The 12232-nt window shown below is 49.8% G+C and overlaps 1 protein-coding gene across 1 annotated transcript in view; it reads left to right on the top strand.

Annotated features, from left to right (window-relative positions):
- Positions 1-4333: 4333 nt before the first annotated feature.
- Positions 4334-12232, top strand: part of LOC119102260 (uncharacterized) — an 11933-nt gene continuing 4034 nt past the window's right edge. Inside the window, exons 1-5 of the mRNA XM_037225629.1 lie at positions 4334-4430; positions 8051-8713; positions 9093-9350; positions 10431-10534; positions 11313-11362. Of these exons, the coding sequence (XP_037081524.1) occupies positions 8216-8713; positions 9093-9350; positions 10431-10534; positions 11313-11362 (910 nt within the window). The 5' untranslated portion in view covers positions 4334-4430; positions 8051-8215. The remainder of the gene's footprint in view (positions 4431-8050; positions 8714-9092; positions 9351-10430; positions 10535-11312; positions 11363-12232) is intronic.

Raw genomic sequence — 12232 nt, 5'->3', positions numbered from 1 at the left:
TGTTGCTGACGGCAGAGGGAGCAGGAAGGGCCAACATGCGGATCTCTCGCTGGGCGAGCCGATTGCTGGTGTGCGACTTCACGGCGCGGTTTCTGATGGGCAACAGCAGTGCTGTGGACGGCCTCTCCAGACTACCCACAGCAATATATCTTACCGCGGATGATGGGCAGCTGAGTGCAGCGGCAGTCATCGACCACATGGAGCGGAAGGTGGCGGTGGACCGGACGGAGCTCAAGAGGGCGGTCGAGCAGAATCCAGTGCTGCAGGGGCTACAGATGCAGATCTCTGATAGGTGGCCGACTCGTTACCGAGACTGTCCTGCTGTTGCAGCCGTACTGCCGCTGTCGAGTGGAACTGCTGGTGGTTGACGACGTGATCCTGAAGGGGCAGATGTTGGTGTTTCAGACGTATTAAAGAGACGGCCCATCGAAGCGGCACGCGATGGACACCAAGTATGATGCGGACAAGGCGGAGAATGAGGGAACTGTATTGGTGGTCGAGAATGAACTCAGAGTTGGAAGAGCACGGGAAGCTCTATGAGGCATTTGCTATGTCTGACTATATCCGCTCCGCTATCGCACGCAACGTTCCGCTCACACCAGTACCGCTTCCAGGAGCTAGCTGGTCTATCGTGGGAATCGACTTCATAGGGCCGTTGGAGAACGGTGTAGCGCAAAGACGTTTTGTGATTGTGATGGCCAGCGACTGCGATGGCCAGTTTTGCGACTGCGATCGGGTTTTTGTTCGCCTCCCTCCTCACAGGCTGTCATGGAGTACTTGGAGACCATGGCCAGCCGGGAAGGCTACGTGGAGGAGTTGGTGTCTCATAACGGGAGACTTCACTTTACAAGAATATCGAGATTACCTGATGCGCGTAGAGGCAAAGCCGATGGTGTGGGATGATATTTCAAGCCTCATTTCGCTGTCCAGGGGCCCTATGCCGTTTCCGGGGATCTCTATACTCACTTGCAGAGTCCTTCTGATCGTTAAGCAGCCTTCCACTTTGCCCCCGATTTTAAGTATTTTCTCGGAGGGCCCTGCGCTGTTGCCGGGCCCTTTCTGCCAGCGTGACAAGACGCTCTTGTCAATCAGGGGCATTCCACAGATCCTTTCCGCTCGCCAGAAAGGCTCTGTACGCTATTTATAGGGCCCCATATGTAACCTGCCGGCGTAAACTCGGTTGCTCAGGAGCCCTTTCTGTCGGTCTCGGTTAACCTATCGACACACGATATGCTCATGGGCCTTCTACATTAGTCTAGAGCGCATCTACTTCTCCGCCACTTGCTTAGGTCCCTTTACTCTTGTCGGGCGCCCATCTGTTAATCTCCTTGGGCACATTGGCTCTCTGCACTGGGTTTTGGGTACTTCTTATTTGAATGGAGGGCCCTACGCTCTGGACGGGGGCCCTACCTGTTAACATGCTCTGGCGCACCCGATCATTCGGGGACGCTCTGTAGCGTGCCGTCGGTATTTCACATTTGGAAGGAAGGCCCTACTCTCTTGTCGAGGGCTCCACCCGTTAACCCACTTGGGCACACTCGATTGTTCGGGGGCCTCCACATTGTGTCTTGGGTGCTTCCTATTTGAGTGGAGGACCTTACGTACTTGTCGGGGCCTCCTCTGTTCACTTCTTCGGTTACACTGGATTGTTCAGGGGCCTTGTACATTAGCTCTTGGTGTTTCAATTTAGGGCCCTACGCTCCTGTCGGGGGCCATCTGACAAGCTGCCCAGGCGCACTCCATCCTTCGGGGGTCCTCCGCACTGGGTTTTGAGTACCTTTTATTTGAATTAAGGGCCTTACGCTCTCGTCGAGCCCCTTCTGATAGGCCGGTTGTGCACATTCAGTCGTTTGGGGGCATTTACATTGTGTTTTGGGTGCTTCCTATATGAATGGAGGGCCCCACCTCTTGAGTGGGGCCCTATCTGGTAATTTACCTTGGTGCACTCGATCATTCGGGCCCTCTATATTGTGTAGTGGATAGTTCAAATTTTGAACGGAAGGCCCTACACTCTTGATGGGAGCCCTATCTGTTAACCTGATCTGGTGCATTCGCTCATTCTGGGTCCCTCCATATCGTCTTGAGTGCTTCTTGCTTGAATGGATGGCCCTATGTTCTTGGCGGGCCTCATCTACTAAGCTGCTCGGGCCATTGGCGGCGACAGGGGGAGGGGGGGGGGGGGAGCACCGGAGCATGTCCCATGGACCATGCAGAGGGAACTAATAGGCTTGGAACTGGCGAATAAGCGGCTGGACAAACGCAGTTTGCTAGTTTTAAAAAAATGCAATAAAATTGGACGTATTTGGGGCTAAAGGCGACATAGAACGGTTGCAAACGAAAGTAAAGCGTTTATAAGCGACCAAATTTAAATCTTTACTGATTGAAAGGGCGGTACTTAACGGAAATGGTGGGACTCATTATGCTTTCCAGAGGCCTTACGCTGTTGCCCGGGCCGTGCATGTCGTCTTGCCCGGTCAATCTGATCGCCGAGGAACCCTTCACGTTACCCTTCATCTCTTAACGTTTTTTTCCGTTTTTGCGCATGACCTCAACGCTGCTGTTGAGACACTATATGCTTCCATACCTGGACACTATCTGCTTGCATGTCTGGACACTCTTGATCAATCAGCGGCCCTCCATCGATTCTGCTCTTTCGCCCGAAAGGCTCTATGCGCTTTTTCTGGGGAGCCATATGTAAGCGTACACTTAGCTGCTGAGGAGCCCTTTATATTAGAATTGGGGTTTTCCACTTCCTCGGAGGACCTTGTGCTGTTGTTGGGGCTTGTAAAAGGTAACGCACCGAGACACTTGATGCTCAGGACTCCTCTTCTTTGATCGAGGACTCCCCCCCCTTTGATCTTATTTGCGGAGGATTGTTCACTTCTATCAGGCTATTTTTGAAACCTTTCCGGGCACTTTTGATAGCACAGGGGAATCAAGTCATGGTCTTGCATAATTCCCGTTTGCTCAGAGGGTCCTGTGCTCTGGCCGCGGCCTTATATGTCAGCCTGTCGGGGCACTATCGATCGTTTAAGGGCCCACCACGTTGGTCTTAGGTTCTTTTCACTTGCCCCGAGGACCCTATACCTGTTGTTGGGAGCCTCTTTGTTGGCCTCGCCGGACACCCATGATCGGTCAGGTTCCACCTCCATTAGCCTTGGTGCCATAGCCTTAGAGTAGCAGTTGTATATGCGCCGGTGAATTGTTACGAGCAATTGTCGAAGGTAATTTTACATGCCTCCGACGTCGCATGTGTCATTTCCCCTGACGATTGAACGTGTTACACTTATCAAACTCGTGCATCATGTTCTTAACATATTTTGGGGTGATAGAATACTTTGTTCTCGTTTATAACAAAATAAAAAATATACTTTAGTCATCAGTCAGCAGCTAGTTACATCGCCTAGCCCGCTGGCCGTAAACAAGCTAGGGGTCGAGTCCGTGCTTGGTTTTAAGGGTACTTAGCAGCCGGCTTGAGTTTATTTTCCCTTTTTCCGAAACACTTGGTACAAAGTCACAGGATTTAACGTGATCTGGAGGAAGTCAATGAGCTCCATGTATTTGGATGCAGAACATGCCACCCTTTAGCACAGTAAGATGGGTTCCTATATTTGATATACATCTACATACATATATATATATATATATATATATATATATATATATATATATATATACATATATATATATATATATACATATATATATATATATATATATATATATATATATATATATATATATATATATATATTTCTCCGTCATCTCTCCGTCATCTCCGTCTCCGTCATCTCTCGGACAGCAAATAATAAAAAAAAATCGCAGCCGTGCAAGGCTGTGGAGACCGGAGACGGAGAAAGACGGAGAGATGACGACGGCGAGATGACGGAGACGGAGATGACGGAGAGATGACGGAGAAAACGCGCGTGAAACAACCCATGTCGAACGCGATCTCCACCTTGCCTCACGCTCTTATCTTTGATCCCCTGACCTGATCGAATTCGTATCATCATATTCGGCTTTAGCGCTGCAGATCACACCATACAACACTTTTGAGCAAAATTTGTGGTTTGATATTGTAGGAACTTTGGTCACAGGTGGGTCAATTTCACAGAAAGTTGCCAGGCAGCCAGAGTAGTTCTCCATATACGTCACATCAGGGATGCAGAGCACCAATAATCCAAACACTAAAACGAAGCGCCTGGTGGCGTCCTGTATTTTAGGTCCTTGGCCGTAGCCGGATTGGGCCGTTTCTCGCGTTTCTCGGTTGTTGTTGAGTGATGGGTGGGTGTGATGGGGTGGGCAGCAGAGATGTGCTGCGTATTGACATTGCCTGGCCATTGGTTCATCGATTTTTGCACGGGTTCCCTGGTTGATGGTTTCAGATGTTTGAAAGATCTCCAAAGACAGCGTTTTAATCCTTTTGAAAGGTATTGTGGATGCATGAAGTATTTAGGGCACGGCCATCTCACCATTTGCTGCGCTTAGGCGCGAATGTATTTTCTAGTCAAGATTTTCTGCCTGCTCTTAATACATGAAAGTACTTAATTTCTAAGTCAACGTTTAGTTTTTAGGTGCATTTGTGAGGAATATCATGCATATAAACAAGATGGTACCAGTAACCTTACTCCTTGTAGGATATCCAGGAAAATGGGAAGATAGGATGTGTTTGTATGCACCCATTCAATAATGTATCTTCCCATTATCAAATTTTCTATTTGGCAAGTAGGTATGCTAGCAGTCTGAGTAACAAATTTAAACTCTTGTGTGTCTAATCCTTTTACCAATTAACCAACAGTCACAGCATGCCACCCAATGGCAAGTCGTGGACAAGCATGACGATGATATACGTTTTACTCATTTTGGTCACACCTAGCCCCAATGTTTTATGTGGAGTAGTCATATTTGATTAAATTGTGAAGGCCCCCTTCGTAATTAGGAATGTCATATGACTGCCTATTATCAGTGTGCTCGTCTTTGAAACATGATCGCTTCCTGCTCCATCTATGATGAATGGCTGTTAAGGACATCAAGGTTTGTGCAGTTTTAAAACTTGCTTTTCTGAATGTGGATTAGCTGTGTGTTGTGGTGGGGCTCAGGTGTCAGGTAACATTTCAAGGTCTCAAAACAGGATCAGGTCTTGCGAGGTGTAGAAGACCGCCAATTACTCCTTTGTTCTTGAAAATATAATTGTTGTATGGAATGCTTAAAAATTAAATGCACTTGTATTATGCACATCTGCTAATTTTTGTGCCTGGAATGGTGAAGTTTGCATGGAGTATAACATGCTGGGAGTCAGTGGTGTTATCTCATTTTGCATGGCGATGTCTTATATAAATGATAACCACTAAGCAGGATGTGCAATGTGTGTGTGTGTGTGTGGAAGTATTGCTAGGATTCTGCTAGTTAATTAGCATTTATCCACTCAAGTGGCAGGGATGTCAATATTATTTCATGGTTATACACCCTGGCTGATGATTCTCTGCCTGTTGGTCCTCCTGTTGCTAAAAATCAACCAATCAGCACCAGACTCCTGTTGGATGAAGGTTATCCTAGCACTGTGGGGTCTCAGACTTGCTGAATGTACTGTGCAGGTCAGATGTTCAGGTTCAGAGTCAGAGGGGCAACTCATTAGCAGCCAGAAAAGTATTGTACATGCAGAGGCAGTTTAGGGGCCAGAATTTATGTGGTCTGTGGTATATTTACATTAACATTAGAAGTAACATAAGTGACATGTGCTGAAACTAATTGTGCTTTTGTTATATACATTTTGAATAGTTTTCATGATAGTCACACTTTGACACACCAATGTAACTACATGTATAGGATCACAGGATCAAATCAGAATTGAGGGCAGTTAAACAGGAATTTTGGAAACTACCTTACCTAAATGTTGACTTTTGTACAAAACATGCCTTGTGATCATGTCAATGGATTGAACAAAATTTGGGAAATTGGGGTATGTTCCCTCAGGCACCTCCCAAGCTGTTCCAGCCACTGATTTGATAGGACATACCTGTGGGGCAGAGCTTGTTACATTAATCATTCACTCATTACTGAGTTCTGAGGTTCATTCCTTTCTGCAGATGATTCTTGAATTTTGGGGTGAGGCATTGTGCTTAAGCTTCAGGCTATTTTGGGGGTGAAGAGTACATTCTTTTATTTTGATCATAGTTGATTGCCTAGAATTTGTTCATAACTGAATACTAACATCAGTTTGTATGTCCAGACAATTCTGGGATGTGGGATAAGTGCTTTCATTTGCATTGTGGGTAATTGTCCAGAATTGTGGTGCCTTTTTTCCAACACTGGACCTGTGGATGGATCCAAAGGATTAGAGCAACTGGGCTGTGACCCCCACAATGGCCAAAGCCTGGAGAAATGTGGCATGCTGTGGACTTGACAGGAAATTGAAGCAACTTTTATGGTGGGAAGTTTGTTTGGAAACACTCCTTGGGGTAACAGAAAGCAAAGTCTACAATTATTAAAGATAGGGTCACCTTTTTGGATTCCTCCCAGGATGGTATTCTGAATTCAAATAAAGATGTAAAAAGAGTCAATAGAGTATGCGATGACCCTGTATGTGTTTAAATAAACAATGGTATATCACCAGGTCCAATCCTTGCAGCTGGACAACATCAATAGATTGGTCCCATCTGACTCTGACTGCAGACCCAGTTTTTCCAGATTCTTCTCTGACATGTCAGCTAGCTCATGCAAATTGTTTGTTTTTGTGAAACTATGCCATAGCTTCTCCTGGCTTGTGTGAGGAGTATGGCCTCTCCATCACTAACTTGCTAGGTTATATGTATTTTTATAGGCCTAGTTTTATCTACCTGTGACCAAGATGACCTCAGTAAATAGTGGCTGACTGCTTTCATCATACATGGCATGGGAGTATATAATACATTTAACAGCAAAGCAAACAAACCTCTTGCTCTCCAGTGTCCATATCATCTTGCGTTAAAGAGGTATCTAACCAGTGTCTTCATTTTCAATGGAGGTTCCACTGACTGCTTAAATTGTTCAGTGGAAACCCATGGCTAGGACAAAAGACTGGGGGGAAGGAATCTTGTGTTTCAGCTTTGTTAATTATGTATTGCATTGCCGATGAGAAAAATAGCATCAAGCTTGCTAAGCCTCTCCCCCTATTATCTTCTGAACCAGGTGTTGGTAACAATTACAAGGTTGATGCGATTTCGTTGTTCAAAACGTCATCCTCGTGGTCCCGGTGACTTCCGGCTCGATGCGTATGAAGACGGTGTCGTTGTGCGGCAGCGCTCGTCATAATTTGTCGTTTTCTTTGAGGTTTGCCTTCTCGCCACACAGGTGGCGAGTTTTTTTTGCCGTCTAAACTGGGGCTGGCCCTCCAAAAGGCTAATGGTCACCGCCGTGTGCGAGTGGATTGGTGATAGTCATATTTTGACGTGCAGTAAAGATTCGATACGCGCATGAATTCAGAAAAATGCTCGGAGGTACGATGGGTTGTTTGTGTACCGTCATGTGTCATATCTTTATCCGGCAACGTAAATGGTAACTGAACATGGCGTTTTAGCGCACAGATGACGTACGTGCAGTACACCGCATTTTGTTGGCAAACAGGTATCCCTGCCGCCGCAGGTCGGTGCTTGACTTGGCCTGTGGTTAGAGCGCCAGGATAAAGATCGCCGTAGATGAAATGATCAGGATAAAATTGCGAGATGTTTGGCATTAGCGCCATTGATAAGTGTCTTTATCGGTCGATACGGTGATTCGATAAGATTGTGAAAGGATACGTCAACAGTGGTGGCGGAGGGAGGAGTGTGTTCGCATGGGCAGTGTGTGGCTCTTTGACAACCCCCTTGAGACGCTGCGAACATATCTTAGTATAGCACAAAAAAATAAAACGCCATGAAATGCCTCTATTTGGCAAATGATGACTGAAGACTTAACAGGGTAAGACTAAGTGTATTGCAAAGCTCGAATATGCCCTGCCCAAAGCAATGGGCATGTATTATTTGTGCTGCTATGCTTGTTCGTGTCGGACCTTACATGCACCTTTCCCTTGCAGTGGTCGTACACTGGAGAAGATCGAAAGATTTTGGTAACGATATTACCGTGCACTGTTCCATAAGAAAACGTGAAGCACTCAAAGAAGCTGATGAATGTGCGTGTTGATATGTGAACGTTATGCATTCGGATATCCGTCTGTGTAGTACAGAAGTAACGTGACACGATGGAAATGGATCGACCAACGGTGGAGAACTGGCTCAGAACGCTCTTTCTGGGCCAGTACTCGGAATCATTTCTGGACAATGGATACGACGAACTGGAAATATGCAAACAAATCGGGGAACAAGACCTTGATGCAGTTGGTGTGTTCAATCCGACACATAGGTTCAAAATCCTTGAAGCCGTCAGAAAGTTACGCGAAGAAGGGGCAACTGCAGTTTATTTTACCGTGGAAGAAGTCTTGAAGTCTGGTGAATGCAAATGTGTCGTCGAGAAAAACAGGAGAATGCCCACATACCATGCATCAAAGTACATCCCTCAGAAGATATGTCACTCCTGCGCTACAAATTCCGAGAGCATCAGTACGTGTGGCAGCCCGCCAGAACCAAAGGCGCCTCTGCCCGAACTGAAGAGACTGCCATCTCAGAAACTGAGACAAATGCTTCAAAACAAGCTGGTGATTGACGGCATAAAGCTGTACAACTCGCCGTACTCGACAAAGGTATGTGCCAGCCAGTCAAATTCATTATAGAATTTGCGTGTCGTTTTTTCTCGTGTCATGTGTTCCATGAAACATCCCTCTTTAGCGATAATGGTTATGAAGTGCTCCCGCTTTACACACATGCTTATTGAGTGCCTGTGTGTGCATGGTTTGTACACATGTGCATCACTTGTGTTTGTGTCGAAATCGTGCTCTCTCTCTCTATATCACATCGTTCAACGTTATAATGGTGTATACCACTGACCCCTGGCTGTCGAATGGGGAGAAGCGCCCGCCAGTGAGTGGCCCCGGCGGCGGCTAAACTGCCAGCAGTCCGCCCCCCGAGTCGGAGTGTGTTACGCGCTCGTGACGCGCTGACCCTGGCGCCCGTGTCCGCCAGGACGGCCAGACCGGCTATCTGAACGGGCTGGCGTCGCGCTACGCCGACGACGTGCAGACGCACTACCAGGACGTGCTGCAGCAGCTGGACGTGCTGCGCCAGCAGGCGTGGCAGCAGGTGTTGGACGGCGAGGTGCGCGGCGGCGCGGGCGCGCCCCCGCTGATGGCGCCTCCGCCGCCGCCGCCGCCGCCCCAGCAGCAGCAGCAGCCCGACCTGACGCAGTCGGCGCAGCCCATCTACCAGCCGGGCCAGTACCTGGTGAGTGGTGTCGGGCCGCGGCCGTCGCCTCGGGGGCCGCTCGCCGGCTGACGGGCAGTCAGCGGCCATCGAGATAGGCCTGCCCGGCTCGGGGTTAGCATGGGCCTGCTGGGCTCGAGGTCAGGATGGGTCTGCCGGTCTCGGGGTCAGGATGGGCCTGCTGGGCTCGGGGTCGGGATGGGTCTGCCGGTCTCGGGGTCGGGATGGGTCTGCCGGTCTGGGGGTCAGGGTGGGCCTGCTGTGCTCGAGGTCAGGATGGGTCTGCCGGTCTCGGGGTCAGGATGGGTCTGCCGTGCTCGGGGTCGGGTGGGCCTGCTGAGCGAGGGGTCATTATCAAGATTTTGCAAGTGCAGGAATTCCGTGGACGTCCTAAAGTGAAGCTTCTCATCAAGAAGCTTCAAGAGAGGCGAAATCAAGAGATCAAGAGGGGCGAAAAGCTGCTTATGCGCGGATTTTCACCATTTTGTTTTCGATTTGCTAGACACTGCCCCGTGACTGTGGTCCGTTTTGGTAAACTGTCATACACTGTCGGGGTACACGTTTGGCTTTTGACATGACTGGAATGCAATGCAGGCTGACTGTTATTCAATGCAATATTTCATTTGGTACGGGTCATTGGGGGAAATCACAGCCGATGGGAAGGTCATCAGAACAAAGTCTCGGGCCAGGCCCTTGTAAGCAGGTACTGTAGACGCTTAAGGTTATGGCATGGAATTTTATTGATTCATCTCTGTTACAAATCAGTTCATTAACTCACTCATTCTTGCATGCATTTTTTATTCGTTCTCTCGCTCATTCATCCACAACTGTTACCTTTCTTCCTTTTCTGCAAAGCGTTTAGTGCAAGCTTGTTTTAGCATGCGTGATAAAAACTACCATAAACCCTCTATAACCTTATATTCGTTACACAGATCAGGTAGTGTGCCATGGTTTGTGGCTGCTGGCGCCGGTGATGCTCCCCATCGCTTCGTAGGGGATCTCTTCGAGTGTAGCGCACCGGGGAAAAATACGTTGTGGGTTATATGGATGTGCATGTCTGTTGCGCGACATCTGAGTGTGACAGCCGGGTCCCCGTTCCAGCCGTCCAGCTGTCTGAGCGACAACGACGAAGACGAAATATACGGCTTCGGCTACGGCGTGTACGACAGCCGGGTGCTGAGCCAGCAGCACGCGCGCCGACAGGGGTTAGTGCCTGAGCCGGGCACAGCCGAGCTTGGCTCCGAGTCGGAGCAAGACGCAGCGATAAATGCGCCCTGTACAACACGCAATCATAAGATGCTCATTGCGCCTCCGTAAGACGAACGTTTATGAGACTGACAAACGCACATATTAGCACGCGATGAAAGTCATTGCTTTGAGGCTTTGAATCTGGTCACACTGCTTCTGAAAGTGATAAAAAATCAGCATGTAGGTCAGCTTCCAAGGCGCCGCATTATAAAAAGTGTTTATCAGCTGTCGTGACCTACAGAACTATCCGGATATCACGATGTTTTCCCTTGTGCTGGGAACCTCCAGCAGTCTTTGTGTGCGGGCCATTCGAGCGGACATGTGCAGGAAAAAGCAGCCCGGTAAGATGCCGGAGTCTAATTTTGCTTGAAAACCGTTCCAAATGAAAAGGGCATGCTGCGGTCACTGTAACGCTAAAGAAGGAATCCGGATCGGCGCAAGATATTTGGACACAAAAGGGTGTTTTAGTGACTAACAAACATGATGAAGTGAAGCAGACGAATAAACGGCACAAAGTTGCAGTAGAGATCCTCTTCAATGAGAAAATCATTCAGTAATGTACAGCCTGTATTTGGAACAAGAGACGGAGTACGGGAATAGAAAAGTATAAGGGAATGGTCACGCGACAGATGGTGCGATGCGAGGACAGTCGTGGCTGACGAGCAGCGTTTAGCGCGTCCGACCGCCCCGTCTATTACCAGAGGCCTCAGTGCGCATGCGCTTGTGTGCCGACAGGCTGCGCTCCGGCTCTCCCTCCTACGCCGTGCCCCAGGACTGCGCTGCAGGTGAGATGGCGCCACCGGCCGAGCCCAGCGGGCTGACGGGCTGTCATCCAGGCTGCTCACGCCGCCGCGGGCCCGCTCGTGCCGGCGGCGGTTTGATGTGAGTATTAGATTGTTGTTGTAACAAGCGGAGAGTGACCGCATTACCGGGGCCGGAGGCGGGCGTGTATGTTTTTTTGTGTAACAAGCGGAGAGAGGGTGGCCGCATTACCGGGGCCGGAGGCGGGTGGGGGATGACAGCGGCGCTAGTTTAGGCATGGTATCTCCCATGTGTTGCCAGCAATGCGCATTTTGCGATATGGTGCATGCTGTGGCGCGGTTTTCTCAGTCACCTCGGCGGACTAGCCCCTGCGTGTGCGCGGTCAGCTGGCGTCACAGTGTGCCGCTGCTCGCCCTGCCGCCGAACCCGCAATGTCACGCCGTTTCGTGACTTGCCTGTCTGTGTAGGGGCGCTGCGCCCCCGGGGTCCTACTGACCGTGCCGGCTGTGTAGGGACCCTGCGTCCCGGGACTCTGCCGACCGTGCCGGTTGTGTAGGGGTGCTGCGTGCCGGAGCCCTGCTGACCGTGCCGGTTGTGTAGGGGCGCTGCGTGCTGGAGCCCTGCTGACCGTGCCGGTTGTGTAGGGGTGCTGCGTGCCGGAGCCCTGCTGACCGTGCCGGTTGTGGGGGGTGCTGCGTGCCGGAGCCCTGCTGACCGCGCCGGCTGTGTAGGGGTGCTGCGTGCCGGCCCCTGCCGACCGTGCCGGTTGTAGGGGTGCTGCGTGCCGGCCCCTGCTGACCGTGCCGGCTGTGTAGGGGTGCTGCGTGCCGGCCCCTGCTGACCGTGCCGGCTGTGTAGGGGTGCTGCGTGCCGGCCCCTGCTGACCGTGCCGG

This window comes from Pollicipes pollicipes, unplaced genomic scaffold (assembly GCF_011947565.3).
Source record: "Pollicipes pollicipes isolate AB1234 unplaced genomic scaffold, Ppol_2.1 Scaffold_5724;HRSCAF=6776_pilon_pilon_pilon, whole genome shotgun sequence".
In the NCBI taxonomy this organism is placed as follows: Eukaryota; Metazoa; Arthropoda; class Thecostraca; order Pollicipedomorpha; family Pollicipedidae; genus Pollicipes; species Pollicipes pollicipes.
This window is presented reverse-complemented; position numbering and strand designations above follow the sequence as displayed.